This window comes from Oncorhynchus nerka, linkage group LG19 (assembly GCF_034236695.1).
Source record: "Oncorhynchus nerka isolate Pitt River linkage group LG19, Oner_Uvic_2.0, whole genome shotgun sequence".
Classification (NCBI taxonomy): domain Eukaryota; kingdom Metazoa; phylum Chordata; class Actinopteri; order Salmoniformes; family Salmonidae; genus Oncorhynchus; species Oncorhynchus nerka.
Window position 1 is genome coordinate 14,214,442 of NC_088414.1, and position 26,158 is coordinate 14,240,599.

The 26,158-nt window shown below is 44.9% G+C and overlaps 1 protein-coding gene across 2 annotated transcripts in view; it reads left to right on the forward strand.

Moving 5' to 3' along the window:
- Positions 1–26,158, forward strand: part of LOC115101083 (collagen alpha-1(XI) chain-like) — a 123,232-nt gene that overhangs the window by 25,067 nt on the left and 72,007 nt on the right. For both annotated transcript variants that reach the window (XM_029620264.2, XM_029620265.2), the window contains exons 2-4: positions 8,791–8,958; positions 20,495–20,708; positions 22,082–22,244. In XM_029620264.2, the coding sequence (XP_029476124.2) occupies positions 8,791–8,958; positions 20,495–20,708; positions 22,082–22,244 (545 nt within the window). The remainder of the gene's footprint in view (positions 1–8,790; positions 8,959–20,494; positions 20,709–22,081; positions 22,245–26,158) is intronic.

Below are 26,158 nucleotides of genomic sequence, written 5' to 3' on the forward strand. Positions count from 1 at the left end.
CTCATAGGGCTATCTGGTCAAAAGTAGTGCACTATTTAGGGAACAGGGTGCCGTTTGGGACGTTACCGTGCAAGAAAGAAGAATGTTAATCCTGATTCCCGCTCTGTAGAGAACTCACCCTGATTTACTGGACCTGTTGCCTGCTGCCTGGCCTGCTCCCCCAGCAGGGAATGAGACGGTCCACATTGAATGGACTAGAGTCACTCTGAATGGACTTTGGTGTGTGTGTGGTCGTTGCATGTGTGTGTGTGTGTTTGTGTTTGTGTGTGTGAGGAGATGTGGTGAAACGAGGAGCGCCCAGCAGAAATCAGAGAAAGAAAGAAACTTAGAAACAAAGAGATCAAGGAAGGGAGGCCAAGAGAAGGAGGGAGAGAGCGAGGGAGCCGAGAAGGGTTGTCAACCACACCAAGCCCTCTTCCCTCTTCTCAGTGAACAGTGTGAAAAAATGTGACGTTTTATTTCTCTCATGTTAATTCATTTTCACTTGCAGTTATTTCACGAGTTAATTATCCCTTGCAGTGCTGCTAGGGTACCTCCCTAAGCCAGCCCATGTCTGGCAAAACAGATCTATCAAAATGTCCAACAAAAATGGTCTCTTCACACACGCTACTTATACAATACCATGAAGGGTTTCTTTGAAGTGACTAATAAGAGAGTGTGAGTAGATGGACAGACAGCACCCAGCAACGAGTTCAATGTCAGCCTTTGGGAACTGAAGACACAGTAAAAGGACAGGGGGAGAGGAGGAGAGAGGGAGAGGAAAGAAAAGGGGAGATTGGGGAAGAGAGGAGAAAGGGAGAGAGGGTAGTTGCCTCAGTCACATCCCTCTGATATCATACTGCCTCTTCAACAGATGGTGATGTACCATAAGGGTCTGATCAGGAGTCTCGGAGGTTTTCTACTAATTCCATTCAAGTAGGTTTTCTCTCTCCTGTAAGCTCAATGCACACATTGCACAGTATCTGTAGAGATGAATCAGATCAAGCCTGAACTGTGTGATGTCGTAGGGAGTTGTAGTTTCCAACACGCCAATAGTCTACATAGTTTAGCGCAGAAAACGTGTTAATTAACTACAACATTTGACCGGCCGGTCTGTGTGTTTCTTTTACAACTGCTATGTTAGGTTAGTGTAGGGCAGACACGGAGAGAGAGGAGACAGAGGAATGGGTCATTTGAGCGCTATAGAGAGCAGTTGCTTCATAGGTATCTCTACCAGAAAATACATGCTCTAAGTCACGTGTCAAACTCATTCCACGGAGGGCCGAGTGTCTGTGGGTTTTCGCTCCACCCTTGTACTTGATTGATGAATTAAGGTCACTAATTAGCAAGGAACTCCCCTCACCTAGTTGTCAAGGTCTTAATTGAAAGGAAAAGACAAAAACCTGCAGACACTGAGCTCTTCTTGGAATGAGTTAGACACCTCTGAAGTGATTGATAGTTTGTTATTTAGCAGTCGTAAAAGTATACCTTATTCACTTTTGAAGAACTCCTAAAATAGTGATTGTGTCAGACAGCATAGGCAGCAGCTCTATAGAGATGAGATGATGACTTGAAATTCAACAATAAAGTCATCAAATTAAACAAATGTAATAAACCGGTACACAACAACTGAAATAGTTAAAGTAAAGTAAAGTGAATAAATGATTGTTAATAAGTGATAAGCAGTAATGGCCAATCACTACCATCGTGGGACTTTCATTCATTGTTTTATTCTGTGTCGTTACAGCATTCAACCCACATAATGCATTAGCGCGTTTAATGTAAAAAAAAAATCAAATCAATGAAATCGGAATCAAACCAACCTCCAAAAGCAATAAGCGCTCAGCGCTACCATGTGAAACAGTCAGGCTCTTGTTTTGATCTGTGATGACCGTGAGGAAAGGGCAGTTGAATTGGACTATGACTGTAAGGCTACAGGTGTGTGTCACCTGGACCCTTACAGTCATAGTGTGTCAGCTACCTCTTTTCCCTGCTGTGTTCCAGACTGCCCTACTCTGTGGTGTTTCTTTGTGGCAACTGTAGCCATGACCCAGTGGTCGGTTTGATGGTTGCAAAGCCATTCTGCATCCAACTTTCTGCGGTTGTGATGGTGTTGACAGAGCATTAGCACATTCTCAATTCACCTCATTTGTTAAAGAGCATATTGAATAATGACAGCTCTATCGAGTTCTTTGGTCGCAGAGTAAGACATCCCTGGACCCTGCCCGGCCCCAGTCAATATCACACACAAACAGCACCTCTCTCTCTCGCCTCTCTGGGAGGTGTGGGCTGCGGTCAGCCTGTGTTTACCAAGGGAAACGCTCTGGCCCTAGCTTCGGTTGGGGGTCCATCGTGTTGCTCCCTCGAGCGAGCCGTCACTCTAAGTAGACAAACAGTTCAGCTTAATGAGGTGTGATTGACAGCCATGCCCGTGTGTTGGGTGTAGTTTACTGCTACCTCAGGAGGGTCGGAGGAAGGTGAGGCGAGCGTGACCGGAGTTTGGGTGTGTGTGTTTGCCGAACTTGAGTTTTTTCCACTGCTGTTGAATTGGCCTAAACACACATCTGCACACAGAAAACATGTGCACACACGTATGGGACAGATGTGAGGAAAAACTTCTATTTGTTTCATTTAAAGTCATAAAGGTTCAGCTATTTTAACCATTGATTGTCATCAATTAGATCAACGAGAACCGATTCCTCAATGTGCACCACATTCCAGATATGACACGTTGTCTCGTTCACATCCTGTGTACAAGACACAGGTTTTGACTGATCAGACCCAGGCAGCAGCAGGGCACATTACATGTTTCACCATACAAGGTGTTTTAGCAGACAGTGCTTGTGTCAGTGGAACTAACATTTCTGCCTACTGAAAAAAACATGTTTCTGTATGTAGGGTTTTTACTCTCTGGACAGAAGGAGATGTTAAGTCACCCACCTTCCCTCTCCCTCCTGTCCAGTGAGCAGCTAATTGCCCCTCTCCCCCTCCCAGTAGTGGTAGGAGGGTAGGACACCCCATCCTGCCTTACCACAAAGTAATGATGAGAATACCTCTATCACAGGGACTCATCGGGGCATCAGAGCAAGGCAGAAAATAACCATCAGGAAGGAGAGGGAATTAAGAAAAGACGAGGAGAGATTTGTGAAAGGAGTAGACGGCTGGATAGAGGGAGAGGAAAGGAGGAGATTACGGGCAGAGGGGAAAGAGAGAGGGTATCCTGATAACCATGGCTTCCTCCCCAAAAGCTGCTGATTTGTATCGGATTAGTTTGTGTCAGAGAGGATTAGCAAAACCAACAGGCCTCCGCAGGGGTCATGACATGGTTAGCGTCGGCTGGCTGATCGCAACCAACTTCCTCCTCCCCTTCCTCCTCGTTTTCATCTCCAAGCACTGCTCGATGACTTTACGCAACAATGTCTTCTTTTACATCATGACTATAGTTCACATGATATGCCACAGCTATGTTGGGTAGCCTAAATCTGAAATGATACCCTGTCTTTAATTAGGGCTGCGACCATACCAGTATCGCAATATTTTTTTTCCCATGGCAAAAATTTGAACAGCAGACCAAACTGTCCTTTAAAAATCTGCTGTAAGTAAAATATTGTGTGCTACAGCTTGGAGAATAAATGAATGGGACTCTGGATGACACTATATTGATGTTTGTTTCCAACATAAGATCTGTTTTCCTGAACAAGTTTTCCGTTTTCTTTCCTTGCCGTGATACACCGGGTTAGCTGACAAACCTCACGAAAACGATGCGCATGCTTCAGTGGGGCGGAAGTCTCTGTGTTGTTGTGATACTGGGTGGCCAGATAGCTAGCAACTATGACAATGAGCTGCCGTGTGGGGAATCGTAGGTGGCTCGTTTCAGCTAGTTTTATCTTGTTCTTGATAGCATCTCTTGTTTTGAGTTGTTGTGACTAATGTCACGTCTATGGTAATGTGGCTACAATTCACCAGCTAGGTAACCAACAACTGTAGCAATGCATTTGAGAAACAAGTGCTCATTCCACAAGTGTATTTATATTGTGAATAAACTAAATAAACTAAATATGTTTGACATGTTGTCAACAATCTAAGCCAACCCAGTCTGTTTTGCCCCATAGTTGCCCCCATAGTCTATACTAACGAGTATCGTGATACTGGCATCATCCCCGCCCCATTTTCTATATAGCTTACATTACTTTTGATCAGAGCCCTATGTGACTCGTGGTGCCCTATACTGTAGGGAATAGGGTGTCATTTTAGACATTATTTAATGACTTAGACTTATATGCTACGGTACCATAGTGCTACTGAGGTAGTCCGATGGCTAGTTGGTCTCTCCAATGGAGCCAGTCACACTTTTTCTCTAAAGTAATTGCAGTCATCAGCTAATTGCTGCTGTCAGTGTGAAATGTTGTGGCTGTTTGCTAAGTATAGAGCTGTTAGCTAACTGCAGCTGTTAGCTAATTCCCCAATTGCTAATGGAAGCCTTGTACTAGCTGTTTGCTCATTGCAGTTATTTACTCTGTAGAGTAGACACACTCCTGCCTTTAAAATTGAGTGAAAGGAGAGCCAACCCTCCACAATATTTTCAACCTCGACCCTGCCTAGCTAAGCCTAACAGACACGTGCTTCTAAGTTCAGGGGGGGTAGATATAACCATGTTAAATGGCTATGGCTTCTGGAACTGCAGAGTGGAGTGGGACGGGACCTTTAATAAGTATATCGGTTATTTATTGATTTGGTATCTTGTAGGAATGGGACGATAACCAGTATCGCGATACTCGTTAGTTACGTGGCAAGGAAACCAAACGCAAAGCGAATTTACCTCCTTTAAGGGAAACAGCCCTAATGTCGGAAACAAACATTATTATGTTGTCATCCAGAGTAACATTTATTTATTTTCCAAGCTGTAGAACATCATATTTTTTACAAACAGCAGGTTTTTAAAGGACCAAAGAGTTTGGCCTGCTTTGTTTGCTCTGTATTGTCCCAGATAGTATCTTGTAATTGGAGACTATAGACAACCCTATGAAGTTGTAGTGCCGATGCTGGACTAGAGGAACCTATAGCTATCCTAGCTCAGTTGTGGTAACAGTGTGTTGGGGGGGGGGGGGGGGGGTTGAACTCTTTGACTACCATATTCACATGACGCCTAGCAGCAGGAAGTGTGTTGGATTATGTCCTTATATGGATGTGGGGAGCCCTGGATCGGCAGTGGGGTCAGTCTGAATGAATGGTGGCTGTCTGAGGACTTAACAGAGACAGGGAGGAGAGGGGAATGGAGGATATGGCTAGAAGACAAACGACAGACTAAGACACCCGACATTCACCAGACACTAATTACTGTAAAACACGCTGTCATAACGTTGGCTAGAAGAAAGTATAGCCATCATAGTGTGACTCAGTGGATTTGAATGTATTCTGCTACGTACCTCCTACTACAAGGTCCTAAGTGATTTGATGGAGCTAGCTTATACAGAAGTTCCTACCTCAAGGTTACCCTATACCTAACACAAGGTCCTAAGTGATTTTGGGGTGTTTAACTAAAGCCTGTTGTTACTATGAGAGCTCAGTGGGTTTGGGTGTTTTCAGAGGGTAATTTTTGTTCACATCAAGTTAGACTTGAGGGTTATAGACAGACGCCACTGTGTTCAGCCACTGTGTAATCAGGAGAGAGAGGGATGCCTTGAAGATATTGAGTTAGGTGGGGTTTCATGATGAGGAACGTCTAGGAGTGTGTGTGAGTGGTCAGATTGACATATTTTGCCATGTTTCAGACAACTTTCTACTCTATGTTTCATGTTTTTTTTTCACTTATAGAAAGAGACTATGCATTGATGTGTGCCCGCACATGTGTAAACTATGTGAGTGAGTGCATGTGTGTCTATGTGTGTGACAGTTCTGTCTTGATGTGATGCCCAGTGGCCCTAGCAATCTCTCAGTGTTCTTCTGTGGTGGCTGTCGTGAGGTTTCATCCCTCTCCACCTCCGCCCATATAGGCCTCCTCCCATGGGCCTTGTGGCTGTGGGTTTCCCGGGAGACTGACGGGCTCTGGGCTGTTGGCAGGTTGAAGATAAACAGTGTGGTGGTATGGGATTGACAGGGAGCAGTATGAGAATGGCAGGCAGCATTCCCAAATTGCCCTAGAGAAAAGGTAGAGCAGGTTCATGCGTTCACAGAGTATTCTATTCTTGTAGATACAGTATGTCCTCTGGAGACTCATGTGGATAGGATTTCAGAGGTATTGTCTCTCAAAATAGTTTTGTTTTACACATTTCTTTTGACTAGTGTTGATGTAAGTTTATGTTTCACTTCATTTTGACAGGGGGGAACTATCCGACTGTAGTAGAGGTCTTTTAGACGAGCTATCACATTTCAGTCAGTCAGCAATGCCAGTGATAGTCATTCTCTATCGGGCCTGGGTAATTCCAGTCCTCGGGGAGCCTGATTGGTGTTACACCTTTCTCCCATCCCTACCAAACACACCTGATTTAAACTAATTACATTTTTAACTGAAGATCATGATTAGTTGATTATTGGAGCCAGGTGTGTTAGCTGGGGCTGAGGCAAAAGTGTGACTCTAATCAGCCCCCCCCAGCTGATAGAGGAAAAAAGGGAAGGGTTTGGATAATGAGGGAGAGAGACAACTTAAGAAAATGAACAACAATGACAAATGGTTTGATGAATAATGAAAAAAACCTAAGAAAGAAATTGAGAAAGGCTATACTCAGTGAGTATAGCCTTGCTATTGAGAAAGGCCGCCGAAGTCAGACCTGGCTCTCAAGAGAAGACAGACTATGTGCACACTGCCCACCAAATGAGGTGGAAACTGAGCTACCCTTCCTAACCTCCTGCCAAAATGTATGACCATATTAGAGACACATATTTCCCTCAGATTACACAGACCCACAAAGAATTCGAAACAAAATCCAATTTTGATAAACTCCCATATGTATTGGGTGAAATACCACCGTGTGCAATCACAGCAGCAAGTTTTGTGACCTTTTCCCGCAAGGAAAGGGCAACCAGTGAAGAACAAACACCATTATTTATGTTTATTTTCCCTTTTGTAATTTAACTATTTGCACATCATTACACTGTATATAGACATAATTCAACAATTGAAATGTATTTTTTCGTTTGGAACTTTTGTTTACTGTAAATTTTGTACTGTTTATTTCACGTTTGTTTATTATCTATTTTACTTGCTTTGGCAATGTAACCATATGTTTCCCATGCCAATAAAGCCCCTTAAATTGAAATTGAATTGAGAGACAGCAGGAGAGAAAGAGAGAGCGAGAGAGAGTTGGATAGGGAATCACCACATAGTTCGCATTCTTTCATCTGACTCCATTCCCACTTATTTTCCTCTTTGTGATCAGCACACACCCATATGAAAGAGCTCTCTCTCTCTCTCTTTCTGTGTTTATACCGTATGTATCAGTCTGCGTTTTGACCTACCGTGAGTGTCGTTAGGTGTGTTTACATGTATGTGTGTGGGATGATTGTTCGTGCTGCATGTGATATGGGTCAGATGCCTGTCCAGATCCAGATATTGTAAGAGCTCACATTTTCAAAGTTTTCTGGAGCTAGCTGACAGTGATGCAATGATATCATCGGCGGTAGAGGATGTGGAAGTTATGAAGGAAATGATTCCCCCTACAGCTGTGGAGGGTGATCGATGGTCATGTGTTTCTGTAGTCTGTTTGAATCTGCAATTTTGTTAAGAGCTGGAGTAGTTTATTTTGATTGATCTGTACTGCATGTGAGAGCCCTGTGTAATGACCTCCAGCTGGAGTCTGTTGTGGAGCTCCCTCCCTCCGTCCTTTCCATCCTCTCTCAGATGGTCGGGGCTATTGAAAGCGCCGCTCTGAACAGACTGATTAAATGTCTGTGGTCCTGTCTGACCGGACACCCGATCCTCCCTGTTTTTACCTGTGTGTGTATGTGTGCGCGTGCATATTTAAAGAGAGCTTTTCTCAACCTTGCTGGAGTGGGTTCATCAGAACACAATAACGCAAACACAGCGCCAGAGAATGCGTGCTTTTGTCTTTGTTTTGGTTCTTAAAACCTTGCAATGAACGGTTCCTTCTATTGTTTTACTACCTTCAAATCGCCTCCATTTTGCATTGACCACCCTGCACCCCTCACTTAGACCCGATGTGGTCCCTTTATGGGCCCATCCCTTCTCCTGTCTCCAGACCTTCAGTGTGACTCTGCTCTGAGTAGTACTGGGCCTATGCTCCATGCTCTGGGCAGCAGCCTTGAGGCAGAGACCATTGCAGCTTCAGTACGATGTAAACAAATGATTTGTTCATTTCATTCTACCAAAATATTTAAGGAAGTTTATCCCTTATTCAAGTACGGATTTTTTAAAACCCCCTAATGGTTAAGATTTGGAAATTGGGCAGCACATGAATCTGATCCTAGATCTGTGGTTAGAGTGTAGAACACACTCTCACAGTTTAGGGTGTTCATATAACTGTCCCCCTGTCTCGTCAGTGAGAGAATAGGGGTCAGAGGGGACTGGATAGAAAGAAGGGGTATGGAGTGCACCTACTGTACTTTAAGCAGGTACCAGCTAATGGCTAGTGAAAGGAGCATCTGTTTATCTGTCTACAGCCTGAATAATTGGTTTACTTGGAATGGATACTGACAGTCTCTCCTGTTGTGGGGGGCTTTTAACGCTGTGGGTGGCATGGATTTGTGCTGTGGTATACTTTATTGTGATTATTGAGAGATGTGAGTCTGAATTTGAAATGAGTGTCTTTATATGAGTCCAACCTACAATCTGTCTCTCCCTCTTTCCCTCTGTAGTGGAGCCAGCGGACCTCTTGAAGATTTTAGATTTTCCCAGTTTACCTGACGGCGTTACGAAAACGACAGGTTTCTGCGCGCATAGGAAGTCAACAAAAGGAGCCGATGTGGCCTACAGAGTATCCAAAGAAGCCCAGCTCAGCGCCCCCACCAAACAACTGTACCCTGGTAAGTACCTGACCATGACCATTCACTAATTGGTTGATCTCCTTTGACCTTTGAACTGAAATGATACCTGTTCCTTTCTTTCATGTCTTCCTCTCTATCCCCTCCGATCGTCCCGTCCCTCTACTACCCCAATGTACAGATGACCTTGTTCACTGAAATATCATCTCATGGTTGTTAGTGGGATGCCAAAGATACTACCTAGCTAAGTTTGATCCTATTGGCTGCTCGTGGCCTCTCCTCTACTAAGTCTGGTCCTATTGGCTGCTTCCCTACCTTTGGGCGTTGACTCAGATGAACTCGGTCCTAGTCAATAATATATATATTTCTAAACTACTGTAAAACACTGGTGTAATGTCCTAACCTGGCTGGGAAGTCCCTGACTGCAGTAAGTCTATTTTCCTCCCACCTGTGCCATTCCTCTCATCCCCTCACACGCCTCTGTTCCCCTCCCAAATAGCTACCCGTTTTATTGGCCGTTGCGTCATGATGACATGATAGTGTACAGCACTGCAGATTGGGTGGGCCAAATGTGAAGACTCACCTACCGCTATAGACCCCGACACACTCATAGACCCCACACACACACATAGATATCAAAGATGGCGTTGTACTGGATGGCCGCTGTTTTGCAAGCTCCGACCCAACTTTGCTGTCTTGTGATTATTGTGTCGTTTAATTTGAGTCTATTTTCAGGTAACGTATCAGCTATTATTTCTTCCAACCGCCAAGAACTCTTGAACATCAGATCGCCAGTTTATTTCCCAATTCGGGCTTCTACTTCGACTCATCTGCCCAGGGCTCTCTGTAATTCCAACCCAATTTTTCGGGCTTCCCAGGAGGAAACGCTGGCGTTACAGAGGGGGGAGAGGGGGGGGGGGTCCTGTTGAGATTAAGGCGAAGGGAAAACTGGCCATCTCTTCCCTCCATTCTACTGGCCCCTTGTGGACACTTAATAATAAGATGGATGACCTCCGATCGCGGATTCGCTACCAACGGGACTCTCGGAATTGCAATATTCTTTGCTTTTCAGAAACACATATTGTCTGTATTTAGTATGCTTACTTACTTACTTACTTTGTTGTGTATTTTTTCTTCGTATTTCTCGTGTGCTTTTTTTGAGTAATACATTGTTATTATTTACTGCAATATTGCAGATATATTGTAATGGCTGGAATGGAATAAATGGAACGGTATCAAACACATCAAACGTCTGGAAACCACATGTTTAACTAAATTCCTTTTATGTCATTCCAGCCATTACAATGAACCCGACCTCCTGTAGCTCCTCCCACCAGCCTCCTGTAGCTCCTCCCACCAGCCTCCTCAGCCCATAACACACGCAGACTCTCTCTCTCTCTCTCTCTCTCTCTCTCCCTCGATTTTTCTTTACAATCTTCCTCACGTCTGTTCCGTCTGTGCACATCTGCATTGAATAAAGATGGAGCTCGTTCTGTTTCTAATTCAGACACACTAAAAAAGAAAAGAAGAAAATGGGGGGAAAAAAGAAGAAGAGAGGGGCAGACCGTCATAGAGGCATACTAATTCTTCCATTTTGGAAACCTCAAGCTCACATTCAGTGGGACTCATACTCCAGTAAAAATGCCTAGGTCTGGAAGGGGTGGCAGGATGGAGAGAGAGGCAGAGGGGGACGGACAGAGGGGGAGGAGCGGGTTCCACTCTTCCTTCCCTTCTATTGTGCTGACGTGGCTCTGGCTTACTGTTCTGTGGTCCACAGCAGCCCTCTCTTTCTATATCCTTGCTTTCTCCCTCTCTTTCTCCCCTCTTTTTTTCTCTTTGTCTTATACCCTCTCTCTCTCTCTATCACTGCTGCTTTTTCATTACTTTGTACTTTCTTTTAGTCTGTTTTATATTTTCTTTCTCTCACTCTGGTGCATCCTGGTTACTGTCGCTCAGAGAGATGTGCTAGCTAGCCAACATCTCTTCCTATTGCATTCTGGGTTAGGCCGGCATATTTATTTATTTATGAAAGTTGTCAAACAGTGCAGAACCGTCAAACTGTGTCACCCAGACAGAAGCCCAATTTCTCTGGAATGTGTTATTGAAAATTCCCAAGCATTTCAAGTGGTCGACTGAAAGAGTTGGAAAAAGTTTTTAATGTCACGTGCACAAGTACAGTAAAGTCCGTTTCTTGCAAGCTCTAAACAAGTGTGTGTGTGGGAGAGGGGGATCGGATTCGGCAGTAGGGGGCAGAGAGAGAAAAATCCTCAAATCCCATTCTTGTGAGTTAAATTGACTGAAAATCCAGTTGGTTGACAGCCAAGTGTGTGAAGAATGTCTCCCTGATCACAGCATTTCTTTGAGCGGCCTAGAAGAGGCCTTGAGGAGGCTTGGCCAAGCGGATGTTTGATCCACATCAAGGGTTTTCTTAAAGTCTTAATCCAGAGCTGAGTTCAGACCCAATGCTCTCCAAACAAGTTCTGTTTACTTTGACATCAATATAGAGGCTAAAAGCTTAAACGTAGGCTTCTCTTCGGTTTCCTTACAGCCTAATGAAATAGTCTCAAGCAACACTCTAGGAAGGATCAACCACAAACCTAACCCTTATATGAACTGTAACGCAGTAAAATTGTTGCGTGTTGCGTTTACGGAACAACATCAGAAGCATAGTAGAACCTTTGAAAAATACATTCTAGCCTCCCGGGTGGCGCAGTGGTCTACGGCACTGCATCGCAGCGCAAGCTATGCCACCAGAGACTCTGCTCTGTCGCAGCCGGCCGTGACCGGGAGGTCCATGGGGCAAAGCAATCGCCATCACACTGCACACTGCCCTATCCCATCTGGACAAAAGGAATACCTATGTAAGAATGCAGTTAATTGACTACAGCTCAGCATTTTATGCCTTAGTACCCTCCAAACTCGTCATTAAGCTCAGGCCCTGGGTCTCGACCCCGCCCTGTGCAACTGGTTCCTGGACTTTTTGATGAGCCGCCCCCAGGTGGTGAAGGTAGGAAACAACATCTCTGCCCCGCTGATCCTCAACACTGGGGCCCCACAAGGGTGCATTCTTAGCCCTCTCCTGTACTCCCTGTTCATCCATGACTGCATGGCCATGCACGTCTCCAACTCAATTATCAAGTCTGCAGACGACACTACAGTGGTAGGCTTGATTACCAACAACGACGAGACGGCCTACAGGGAGGAGGTGAGTTCCGTCGGAGTGTGGTGTCAGGAAAATAACCTCTCACTCAACATCAACAAAGCAAAAGGGATGTTTGTGAACTTCAGGAAATAGCAGAGGGAGCATTCCACATCGACGGGACAGTAGTGGAGAAGGTGGAAAGTTTAAGTTCCTCGGCGTACACCACGGACAAACTGAAATGGTTCACCCACACAGACAGTGTGGTGAAGAAGGAGGCTGAAGCCATTTGGCTTGTCGGGCTGTACCACCACCTGGTATGGCAACTGCATCCCCCTCATCCGCAAGGCTCTCCAGAGGGTAGTGAGGTCTGCACAACGCATCACCGGGGGCAAACTACCTGCCCTCCAGGACACCTACACCACCCGATGTCACAGGAAGGCCAAAAAGATCATCAAGGACAACAACCACCCGAGTCGGAAGTTTACATTCACTTAGGTTGGAGTCATTAAAACTAATTTTTCAACCACTTGACAAATTTCTTGTAAACAAACTATAGTTTTGGCAAGTCGGTTAGGACATCTACTTTGTGCATGACACAGGTAATTTTTCCAACAATTGTTTACAGAGAGATTATTTCAGTTATAATTCACTGTATCACAGTTCCAGTGGGTCAGAAGGTTACATACACTAAGTTGACTGTGCCTTTAAACAGCTTGGAAAATTCCAGAAAATTATCTCATGGCTTTAGAAGCTTCTGATAGGCTAATTGACATAATTTGAGTCAATTGGAGGTGTACCTGTGGATGTTTTTCAAGAAATGCCTTCAAACTCAGTGCCTCTTTGCATGACATCATGGGAAAATCAAAAGAAACCAGTCAAGACCTCAGAAAAAATGGTAGACCTGTAGTCTGGTTCATCCTTGGGAGCAATTTCCAAACGCCTGAAGGTGCCACATTCATCTGTACAAACAATAGTACGCAAGTATAAAGACCATGAGACCACTCAGCCGTCATACCGCACAGGAAGGAGACGCGTTCTGTCTCTAAGAGATGAACGTACTTTGGTGCAAAAAGTGCAAATCAATCCCAGAACAAGAGCTAAGGACCTTGTGAAGATGCTGGAGGAAACCGATACAAAAGCATCTATGTCCACAGTAAAACAAGTCCTATATCGGCATAACCTGCAAAGCTGCTCAGCAAGGAAGAAGCCACTGTTCCAAAACCGCCATAAAAAAGCCAGACTATAGTTTGCAACTGCACATGGGGACAAAGATCGTACTTTTTGGAGAAATGTCCTCTGGTCTGATGAAACAAAAATAGAACTGTTTGGCCATAATGACCATCGTTATGTTTGGAGGAAAAAGGGGGAGGCTTGCAAGCCAAAGAACACCATCCCAACCGTGAAGCACTGGGTGGCAGCATCATGTTGTGGGAGTGCTTTGTTGCAGGAGGGACTGGTGCACTTCACAAAATAGATGGCATCATGAGGTAGGGAAATGATGTGGATATATTGAAGCAACATCTCAAGACATAAGTCAGGAAGTTAAAGCTTGGTCGCAAATAGGTCTTCCAAATGGACAAAGACCCCAAGCATACTTCCAAAGTTGTGGCAAAATGGCTTAAGGACAACAAAGTCAACATATTGGAGTGGCCATCACAAAGCCCTGACCTCAATCCTATAGAAAATGTTGTGGGCAGAACTGAAAAAGTGTGCACGAGTAGGAGGCCTACAAACCTGACTCAGTTACACCAGCTCTTTTAGGAGGAATGGGCCAAAATTCACCCAACTTATTGTGGGAAGCTTGTGAAAGGCTACCCAAAATGTTTGATTGAAGTCAATCAATTTAAAGGCAATGCTACAAAATACTAATTGAGTGTATGTAAACTTCTGACCCACTGGGAGTGTAATGAAAGAAATCAAAGCTGAAATAAATCATTATCTCTACTATTATTCTGACATTTCACATTCTTCAACTAAAGTGGTGATCCTAACTGACCTAAGACAGAATTTTTACTAGTCAGGAATAGTGAAAAACTGAGTTTAAATGTATTTGGATCAGGTGTATGTAAACTTCTGACTTCAACTGTGTATATACAGTATATATATATATATATGAGAGAGAGAGCTAATATCTTCCAGAAGGCAGGAGTGACATCATTTGGTCCAGTTCCTTCTCTTTATACTACTAAGCTTTGGCTTTGGCTCTAAGCCTGATTTATTGTGACTGTGACATCCTGCAACGTCCCCAAACACCCGTGCGCACACACACACACACACACACACACACACACACACACACACACACACACACACACACACACACACACACACACACACACACACAGACACACACACACACAGACACACACACACACACACACACACACACACACACACACACACACACACACACACACACGTGCACATGCTGACTGATCATTATAGATCATCCAAATCATGTACAACACCTTTTGATTGGGGAACATGTTGTCTCATACCCACATTTTACGATGGTGAGCTGCGAGCTGGAAATTAACGAGTGTAGACATGCTATAATTAAGTAAACACGTGGAAGAAGTGATTCATTATTAGCAGTCAGAGAGGCTGAAACAGAGAGCTTCTGTACTGTGGCCATTTCCCATCTTCTCATCGGGGGGATTGTAAATAGTCTGAAAGAACAGACCAACAGGACAGTTGGCTTTCTCAACATGTACATACCTCTACTGGTCAGACTACCAGTCATTTTCCAGAACGTTCCTGGAGTCTTCAGAATTTTGGTGATTAAAAGGTCATCTATGGCCATTTGGTTTGTCCCAAATAAAAGTGGTCTCTTACCCCGGGGTATTGTGTAAGTTGAGCGGCTGGACAGGGTACACATTTCTGTACTGGATGATATATTACCACTCCCTTTTTAATACCACGTTCATCTTTATTTCCCAAACACAATTCAACACAATCACAGTAGATTTGTGTGTGTTTGAATAATTTAAGCATCGTGTAAACACAGGCTTAATACCTAACAAACACTTTGTACTTTTTAAAACACTTTGAACATAGGCAGCGCCCTGTTGTCATCCTCATACCCCAGCGATAAGGCATTGATCCCAGCGAAACACTTCAATTTGCGTAACTTGAACTTGCCATTGTTCCAACCATTGGCTCAAATTACCCCATGGACATTGGTTAAACTTACCCCAAGGCCAACATTTTCACTATATTATCCCACACAGCTACAAGGATGCACTTTCATGCTAGTTTTATGCCCTCATACTGAAGCTTATAGAGTCCCCAACTGATGCATAGAACCATTTTTAAATGATCTGCTTTGGTTTAGATACAAACATCTAACACAATAAATATATATATATTTTTTTTATCTAACTTGCTTACCACTGTTTCCATGTGGTTTCTTTCTTCACAGACTCCATTAAATGATGACCTCTACCTACATATTTGGTCAAATGATACATATTGTGTTGGTTTCCCTAGAAACAAGGGTGGCTCAACCCCACTCTCCCCTAATACACCCTCCCTTTGCAACCCTATCTGTAGGTGTCTCTCTCTCACACTCAGTAGGGTTAGCCAGGGTGAGCAATTGGCAACATCAGTGGGCTACAAACTGTAAGGAAAGAGTGATGTAGTCCAACCACCACTCCCACACGGTGACATTTATCGCACAGTGGCTGGCTATGTCTTGGGATCCCTGCACATGGTCGAGGCTGTAGTAGCTGGGTGGTCTCCTCTCAATTCTTCCCTCTCCTCTTTCTCTTCTTCTTCCTACATTCTTCACTACTCACACTCCCCGGTTTGGAGGAGAAACAATGAGTGGCCCCCACACCCAAAGAGAAAGCAGTGATAGCCGTTTGGCTTAAAGAGAAGATGCAATGGCTCATGGATAAGCTGAGGAAAGCCACGTCATCATTCCGCAACACTAATGTCAGTCTTTCTGTCTGCCTGACGAGAGTCCGATTGATTAATACGGATGTCCTACCTTTGCTTTTTAGAGGTGACTTGCTGCTCGTAACCGTCTAATCTTTCAACTGGACCCACCTACCTACCTCCTTCTCCTCTCTCTCTCTCTCTCTCTCTCTCTCTTTCTCTCACACACACACACACACACACACACACACACACACACACACACACACACACACACACACACACACACACACACACACACACACACACACACACACACACACACACACACACCATCATCCTCTTCAATTATGTACATTCCCTTAGTCAATCCATGTGCAGTGTTGCTCGTTTCATGTTGAAGAGGGGTCTTATGAAGCCAGTGCTGAAAGGTAGACTCATTATCTCACTTTTACAAGCTGACCTACCTGGACGCAGAGCACACTAACTGACAGCTGGCAGAGCTAATCACTGCCCAGGCTCCCTCATTCCGCCCCCTGGGTCTGAACTTTGAGTGTTTTTTTAGAAGTGCTGTACGGTTTGGGGGAAGGGTGAAAAAACTGAGATGGAAAGGAGAATGAGTGCAGAGCAGATGTGTGGAGTTAAACACAGGTATGCCAGCACAGTGAAACCGGAGACACAGTGGCAAACCAAACTGATCTCCCCTCTTTAACCAGTAACTACTGAACACAGCTATTAGCTACAGCACTTATCCAGCTGATCTGTGCCAGTATGGCCTAATTATAATCAGGCTATGCACCAATTAAACTGTCCTAAGTGGAGGAATTGCTCAAATGTAATGTTATTTTACTGACATTTTACTGTTACTTATACATTTACTTTACTAATTACCCATCACACTGATTGTATGCTGAAACAGGATGTAAGTCATCCACAGCGCCTGGTTGGCTGGTAGGGGTGTCTGGGAGTCATCTGATTTGCTGTTTGGGGAGGGGGGTCAGGGAGTAATCTCAGAGAGCCTCTGTCTTTGAGGTCTTTTCCAGATTTTCCCTGTCTGACGCTGTAGGTAGGTGGCACTGCCAGGGTAAACCAGCCTGTTTGCCACCGGCTCCAGTACTACGGCTGCTGCTACTTTTACCATTCCCACCACCACCCTCCTCTCTCTCAGACACGTTCACACACACATTCTGTCACACACACTTACTGACAGGCCTGGCACCAGTTATCCTCATGGTGTGGAAAAATACCCAATTTTAGACAGCATTTGGGAACCAATCATTTGCTTTATAGTAAATCATTGCCAGTAGTTCTAGTCTCTCCCTCTTTTTCTCTTTCTCTTTCTCACACACACGCGCACACACACCGTTTTGAATTGCTATCCTTGTGTGGACCAAATAATTGATTCCCATCCTAAATCCTATTTTCCCTCAACCCTAAATCTAACCCTAACCTGAACCTTAACCTAACCATTAACCCTAACCTTAACCTTAACCCTAAGCCTAATCTTAACCCCTAACCCTAAATCTATACCTAACACTAACTCCTAACTGAATTGATTCCCATCCTAAATCCTATTTTCCCTCAACCCTAAATCTAACCCTAACCTGAACCTTAACCTAACCATTAACCCTAACCTTAACCATAAGCCTAATCTTAACCCCTAACCCTAACCCTAAATCTATACCTAACACTAACTCCTAACTGTAACCTCTAACCCTAACTCCTAAACCTAACTGTAACCCCTAAGCCTAAAATAGCATTTTTCCTTGTGGTGACTGGCAAAATGTCTGGTACCCAGAAGGACAGTTAAACAAACACACACACACACAACTATGCGTACAGTCTGCAGTAGGGGTCATCCAGTCCCATGGTGGCCCAGTGTGGGCGTCTGGGGGTCAGGAAGGAGGACATTCCTCCTGAACACAGGAGCCTGTAATAACCATATCTATTAACAGCCAAAGAGAGACAGGAGAATTGGCTCAGACATATGAAAATGTTCTCCCTTTCTCTCTCTCTCTTCCACTTTCCTTCCTTCTTTCCCTCTCCTCCTCCTGCCGCTAGTTGGATCCCTCTCATGGTGAAAGTGCTCTGAAGCCATGTCAGTCCCCAAGGTAACAGCCGGGTGAAAGGTCCCTAGAGTTAAGGAGGAGAGGAGACGGTTCATAAACACAGCAGAGCTGAGAGCCAACTCCGTGCCAAGCGAACGGGAACGACTTTCAGCACAGTGACTGCAGCCCCCGTCGTGTAACAGTGCCCTTTCGGAAAATAAAGATAATAATTCTGTGTTTATGTGTTAATAAGGAATGAGTCAACCCAGCCTTCTACATTCTCTCTGTCTCCCCCTTTCTCTTTCTCATCTCTTTTTGTCACCCTAAAACTATTCTGTCACTCTGCGCGGCATGTAGCCTACCGGTTAAAACATCTGTCTGTGTGCCGTTGAGCAAGGCACTTAACCAGGATTTCTCCGGTAAGTCGCTCTGGATAAGAGCGTCTGCTGAATGATGTCAATGGACGTCTCATCGTTCCGCTCATGAGCGAGCGCTCCCGATGTTGCCGCACCCTGTGCTGCTCTCTTCCTCCTCCCCTCTCTTCTAGTTCTCTGCAGCTGAGCTAAGTGGTACAGGAATGCACCAGTGGCAAGTTGGCAACTCTTACTGTAGCCTGCTCTCACCTGCCTATCTCTCTTCTTCTTCTCGTGTCGTGCTCTGCTCTGCTTGGCTCTCAAAGCGTCTGCCACTCAAACTCAAGCGGCTGCCGAGAACTCTCCCTCTGAGCCCAAGAGAATTCCTCTGGAATGCACCGCCAAGGCGCGTGGACACCGCATGAAGATATTATACGCCTGTCTTTCTGTCTTTACTGAGGGAGGAAGAGAAACAGATAGAGCTCGAACGAGAGAGATTGACAGTGGAGAAAAGAGAAAATGATGAGAACCAGACTTTTCCATCAGTGACTAGAGCTCCTTCCACTCCTCTCTTTCCTCGCCCCCCTCTCTCTCTCTCTCTCTCTCTCTCTCCAGTGACTTTCTGCTCCTTCCTAACCTCAGGCTCCAGAACCTACCCACTGCTCCGAAGTCACGGCCCCTTATCCTCCTCTGATTGGCTGTCTGTCTCAGAGACGCTTTAATGCTGAGTTTCCACGGTGACCACAGCCTGGGTTCCATTACTAGGAGAGGGGGTTAGGGCCTGTGAGGTGCTACAAAACCACAGCAACCACAGCCCCGGTTCTAGCTTCTCTTTTACTGTCTGGTCCAAATGTTCTGGAAAGATCTTCCCTTCCCAGACTAGGAGCTATTAGTCTGGAGTTCCTTAAAGTGTCAGCTTAGAAAATAAATGGAGAGATGTGTCCAACTCTATAGGACTATTTTACTTCTCAACTGCAGAATTTACTAACCTCAGCCTCAGTCTAAATGAGCAAATATATCCCCCCCAAAATATGCTAGTTTAGTAGTACTCCTTAAATGTCGCTCCACTCTCAGATTCTGCTTTTGAAGTTAGAAACCCACTCTGCTAAAACAACTGACATGCTAAGACTTCATTCAGTCATGATGGTTAATCATGCAGGCTGCTTCTCTCATTTCCCCTTCAAACAAAAGCAGCTCTCTAGTCCTGGGAGCGATGAGCGGTGACTGAACTAAACATGAATGTGTATGTGAGGGCCCCATAGCAAGCAAGCAAGCAAGCAAGCAAGCAAGCAACACCCCCCCTTGTTGGTGGGCTGAGATTGTCCCACAAGGCCTTGCTCTCGGGCCATATGTCTCACAGATGTGGCTGGCTTTCACAAAATGGAGGGAGAGGTTAAACTAGGCGTGCAGATGGGGTGATGGAGAGAGAGGGATGAAGGTAAGTGGGAGGCGGGTGCTCCTCAAGAGGGTGAGAGTCCCCCACCCCTCCCCTTTTTTCACTTTTGTTTATCCCATGTGTTTTGTTATACTGTAAGTACTCCTTTCGTCCCTCTTGCGCCCCGTCTCAGTCGCTATGTCTGGCGTATGGATCAGGTCTTGGAGAGGGGTTTGGGAAAGTGGGAAAGTGTTTTCGACAGCCACCCAGGGACCACATGCTCTTCTCATTACCGTGTACTCCTTCCTGTCCTTCCTCTCTCTCTCTCTCTTCCAGACTTATCTCCATCCCTCCCATCTCTGTGGTGTATCTGTTCAGTACTCTGGGCAGTGGTGGAGGGTTGGAGAGAGCTCTTGTTTGCTTTAGACGCTCCAAGACGTTGTTACGATGTCTCCCCGGTCTCCTCTGTCCCAGACTTTGTCGTCTCCTCTGTCCCGTGTTCATCATCCTCCCCTGTTTCCTCTGTCTGGTTCATACTTTGCCATTTCTGGACTGTGTGCCTTTGAAGGTTTACGATAGTACAGTTTCAGTGCAGCACACCATTTTATTGATGGACTGTACATTTGGATTTGACTTAGAGTTGCTCTCTTGAAAACAAGGCTTTTCATGAAACCCAGGCAGGTCTGTGGTCCTCTGTCTCTCCATTTTCAGCATGTTACACAAACTGGTGTATTATAACCTCTCTCTCTCTCTCTCTCTCTCTCTCTCTCTCTCTCTCCAGCTGACGTGTTCCCTGAGGACTTCTCCATCCTGGCTACGGTGAAGCCTAAGAAGGGCTCCCAGTCCTTCCTCTTGTCTGTGTATAACGAGCAGGGCATCCAGCAGCTGGGGGTAGAGGTAGGACGCTCCCCTGTCTTCCTGTATGAGGACCACACAGGCAAACCCAGCCCAGAGGACTACCCTCTCTTCAGAGGACTCAACCTGGCTGACGGAAAGTACGTATTACATCAGTATTAGTATGTTCACCTGTCTAATATTTTGGCATATAATACCCTAAAGTTCTACTGTACTGTTTAGCACTCTATATGAAAGTACCCCCCCACCCCCTTCGTAGGACACAACCTAGCCAACAGAAAGTAGGCTCACCTCATTCCACACATAGTATTACTATGTCATTAGATAGTAAACTGATATCATTACATAGTACACTATAGTACCGTACCATACAATAAAAGAAACCATAGTAGGCCTGCTGCATACGTTATTACTCTGCCTAAATCAAATCCAATCACATTTGAGTGGTCGTGTACACATACACTGAGTGTACAAAACATTATGAACACCTACCTGCTCTTTTCATGACATAGACTGAACAGGGGAATCCAGCTGGAAGCTATAATCCCTTATTGATGTCACTTATTAACTCCACTTCAATCAGTGTAGATGAAGCCTCTAGACAATTGAGTCACGGATTGTGTACTGTATGTGTAGTTTTCAGAGGGTGAATGGGCAAGACAAAAGATTGACGTGCCTTTGAACGGGGTTATGGTAGTAGGTGCCAGGCGCACCGGTTTGTGTCAAGAACTGCAACGCTGCTTGGTTTTTCCACGCTCAACAGTTTTCTGTGTGTATCAAGAATGGTCCACCAGCCAAAGGACATCCAGCCAACTTGAGACAGCTGGATTATATCACACTAGCCACTGTTATTATATGATATCATAATAAGATTCACACCGTTTAGCAGACACTGTTATCCGAAGCGACTCACAGTCACGTGTGCATACATTTTTACATACAGTCGGTCCCTGGAATTGAACCTACTATCCTGGCGTTGCAAGCGCCATGCTCTACCAACGGAGCCACAGAGGACCACTGTAACAAACAAATGTGATGTGCTCTCAGTTTAGCTGCTTGCTTGCTTCTCTGTAATCAGAGCGCAGGTGTGTGTCGGCCTAGCTTTGACGAGTCTGGCGGTTGAACCTTTGTGGGGATTTAGTTGTGTGCAGGTGCTCGGTCACCCGTGTTTATTATCCTGGTCTGCTGTCTGTCTGTGTAACACGTCATTTATTATCTAAACACAACCTCCTCAGATGAACAGTATCTGAGCGCTGGGTGCCTCAGTGGCCTCGGATGTGTAGGCATTAAACCCATCCATATCCTTGACCAAAACGTCCTTATACCTCTGTATGGTTATAATATCAGCATATCACAAGTCCTACAGCCAGCAACTGTATCGTAAGTGCGACGGGTGTGTGTGAGTCAACTCTTTGTCCATCTCAAAGTAGGTAGAACTGTAGTGAAGCGTGAGGGAGAGAGAGAGAGAGAAAGAGAGCGAGAGAGAGAGCTAACCTTCTGTCCCTCTTCCCAGGTGGCACCGAGTGGCCATCAGCGTTCACAAACAGAGCATCACCATCATCCTGGACTGTAAAAAGAAGACCACGCAGAAACTGTCCAGGAGCCCACACCCCATCATCGACACCAAAGGAATTGTGGTCTTCGGAACTAGAATACTCGATGAAGAAGTCTTTGAGGTAGGCCTTATGCTCTCTTCTCCAAATGGCCCTTCGCCTTAGTCCTATTGATTGACGGGGATATTGATTGATTTGTGATCTATAAGCCTTAAGTAGGCGTGAGGAGATCTGCGTCTCTGCCAGTTGGAGATTGTCATCTCTGCCAGTTGAAATGCTAGGAGGTTTTTAGTCTGGAGTTTCATTCTGGATTTCATTCTATACTCTATACTCATTCTATATTCATTCTATACTGTGTATAGCTGCGTATGTAGTCTGAGCAACTGCCCCCCCCCCTTCTCTCTATCTCTCTCTCTTCATTTCTCTCCATCTAAACTCACTGCCACATCTTTGTGTACACTAAGGGAGGCGTTAACAGTCAGATAGTGGAGATTTGGTTCACTTCCTCCCTTCCTCCTTCCCTCGTTCCTGAAGCTATGCTTTGTGGTTGGAGATGAGAGAGAGGTTGATGATTTGGAGATAAGTGACAGCCAGACCCTGGGGTTATCAAAGCTGGAGAGACTTAACAAGAATCACAGTATGAAACACTGCTGCTTTTGCCAGAGATGGAGAATGGAGATGGGAGAGAGATAAAAATGAAGTGGTGTGTTCTTTTTGAACATTTGATTGTTCATTTGTTTTATAAAGAAGTGGCGAAGGAAGGGATCCAACTGTTGCTTATTGCTAATGTCAGCAGTGTTTTTGTTATTTTTTAAACTAAGGCCCGTGAAAAGGACAAAAGAAAAATACACACACACACACACACACACACACACACACACACACACACACACACACACACACACACACCCTTCCAAATTGAAATCAAACACGCACCCCACAGTCTTTCTACTGTCACAGTGCTTGGTTAATCCATGTGCTTGTATAAAGAGGATTAGGGGCGAAGCGCTCCATAATAATTAAACACAGTCTGACTTTCTATTTTATTTAACCTTTATTTAACTAGGCAAGCCAGTTAAGAACAAATTCTTATTTTACAATGTCGGCCTACCCCGTCCAGACCCTCCACTAACCCGGACGAATTGTGTGCTGCCCTATGGGACTCCTGATCACGGTTGGTTGTGATACAGCCCGGTATCAAACCAGGGTTTTGTCGTGACGCCTCTAGCACTGAGACGCAGTGAATTAGACCGCTGCCCCACTCAGGAGCTCTGACCGACAGGACTGATGCTGTTCCAACTCACCTCTGACCTCCACTGTTCTCTCTGGAGGACAACTACGACGTCACTCCTTCTGGATTCCCCTGGGCTTGGTGTGGAACGAGGGATAGGAGGATGTGGCATAAAACAGCTCATATGGGATGCACTTTATAATCTGTGTTTACACTTACTGCCCAATTCTGATCTGTTTTTCCACTAATTGGTCTTTTGACCAATCAGATCAGATTTTAGTCCAATAATTGTGCAAAAGATACAGATTGGGCTGCCTCGGTAAACAACTTCTAAGATCCACTTCATATAGTCCAAAGATACTTCACGTATTTGATTGATGAGTAGTTATATATGGATAATAGTTTTGGTGTATGCTTTTTGTTAACCTGCGGTCTATGCTTTTCAACTGCTTTTCAACTGTTATCTTGACTGTTGTGTACATTCCATCTCAGGACAAGACAATAACAAGCTGGCACTTAACAAACTTGTACGAGGCTATAACCAAGCAGGAAAACATACATCCAGAGGCTGCTTTTCTGGTTGCCGGAGATGTTAATCCCGCGTCATTTTGACACGTGATGCCCAACTTCCATCAACACGTCTCCATCGCCACCAGGAGCGATAAAGTCCTAGACTACTGTTATTCTATCCACAAGCAAGCATACAAGGCCCTCCCCCTGTCCGCCATTTGTCAAATCAGATCATTTATCCGTACTCCTTCTTCCTGTTGACAAGCAGAAGCTCAAACAGAAATGACTCGTGACAGTCGTGCTCTATAACTATGCAATGACTCTATAGCTCGATACTGTATCACTTACCCCTATACATATCTACCTCTATCGATCCAGTATCCCTGCACATTGTAAATATGGTGCTGGAACTGACCTTGTATATAGTATGCTGACCTACTTGATCGTGTTCTTCTTGTTTCTTATTTCTTATTTTGTGTGTTTTTGTTCTACCTTGTTATTTTTGTATTACTGCATTGTTGGGGTTAGAGCTGACGAGAAAGGCATTTCACTGTACTTGTGCATGTGACATTAAAACTTGGTCGTAAGTCACAAAGACCCAGCACGCACCCCCTTAGCCTGGTCTGTTTTTCGACAGAGAGAACGTGTGTGTGTGTGTGTGTACGCACCCGCTCCTGGGTTTTTAATTCCTTCTTGTTGGAGCCTATAGGAGCCTTCCTAGTCAACACATATCACATCCAGCAACCCAAACAACCCAAACCCACAACAACAGCCTGACCGTTAACTTGGTAACAGAACAGGCGGACATTTTGTGAAAGATGTTTCAAACGTTCCCTCCCGATGCTGTGTGTCTGCCAGACCAGTTCGGAGACGGCACAGGCTTCTAGCACTCACAGAAAATGGAAAATATGCCACATAGTTTCCAAATGATGCTTCCCCCTCTCCCCTTTCTCTCCTTTACTTATTCTCTCTCCCACACTCCCTGTTCCCTTACTTGACTTGAGTCTGATGGGCTGCCAGAGGTTACAGCTTAGAGGTGGGCGAGCAGGAAAACAAAGGAAAACACATTTGATTTCAGTGGCAGGGCCATTTAATTCAATTGGTCAGATTCCTGTACATTTCCAGTTTCACATCTTGAGGAAAAATGTACTGACTACGACTGTGGAATGTGGCTGTCTCACCGAGCTATCTTAAAACGAACGCTCTGGATGAGAGCGTCTGCTAAATGACTCAAATGTAAATGCAATCTTGTAAGGAGGCACGGAGAAAAAAAGACAGAGAGAAAGGGAGAGTTGAGAGAGATGTGGGGGGGATCGGACAGAGGGGGGGGTTGGATTGGAATATAAAAACGTAAAAAAGAGAAGTCTGGCTCTCAGCATTTCCTTGAATATCGCCAGAAAGTTTCCCGAAATAGGCTTCTGTCACGATTTCTGACGCTAGGGATTTAGAAAGAGATCTATTTACCGTGAGAGAGAAGCAATAAAACATCAAAAAAAAAGAGAGAGAGAAAGAGAAAGAGGTGGAAATAAAAAGAGAGCCAGAAAGAGCGACGAGAGAGTCTCTATCGAACCCCTACCTGCGGTGTGTGAATAGAGGAATTATTATGAACAGTAATGTTGTTGTCTGCCTGTGAGGCTTCCCAAGGAGGCGGAGCCTGCTCTGTCCCATACCACTGTAAAGTGGCAGCTATGTTGGAGAGGTTCGTGGTTAGGTTGTTGACATTGACATGTTGTGGTTTGAGAGCGGGTGCTTATGTTATGTTTAAGTGCCATACCGTGTGTGACTGTGGCATTTCTGTGAGTGTATGGGTTTGCAAGTAGTACCGCTTACGAGGATACTGCATGGCATCATTTACAACGCCAATGTGATACAGTATCTAGCTATAGAGTCATTGCATAGTAATAGAGTATATGGTGCTTACCCCTTTCTCTCCTTTATTTATTCTCTCTCCCCATTCTCTCCCACACTCCCTGTTCCCTTACTTGACTTGAGTCTGATGGGCTGCCAGAGGCTACGGCTTAGAGGTGGGCGAGCAGGAAAACAAGGGGAAACACATTTGACGTTTTTCTTTGCTAGTAGTACTATGGGTTTGCTAGTTGTACTGTTTACGATGACATTGCAGGACAACGTTTAAAGCGCCAGTGTGATGCAGTATCTGGCTATATAGTTAGGGAGTACTGTAGTCGTGGCCGTGTTATATTTATTCAACCTTTATGCAATTATCATTCGCTCTGCAGGAAGAGTAATTCACCAGAATTCATTTTTATATTTTGCGTGTGTCCGTTTTATGTATGTT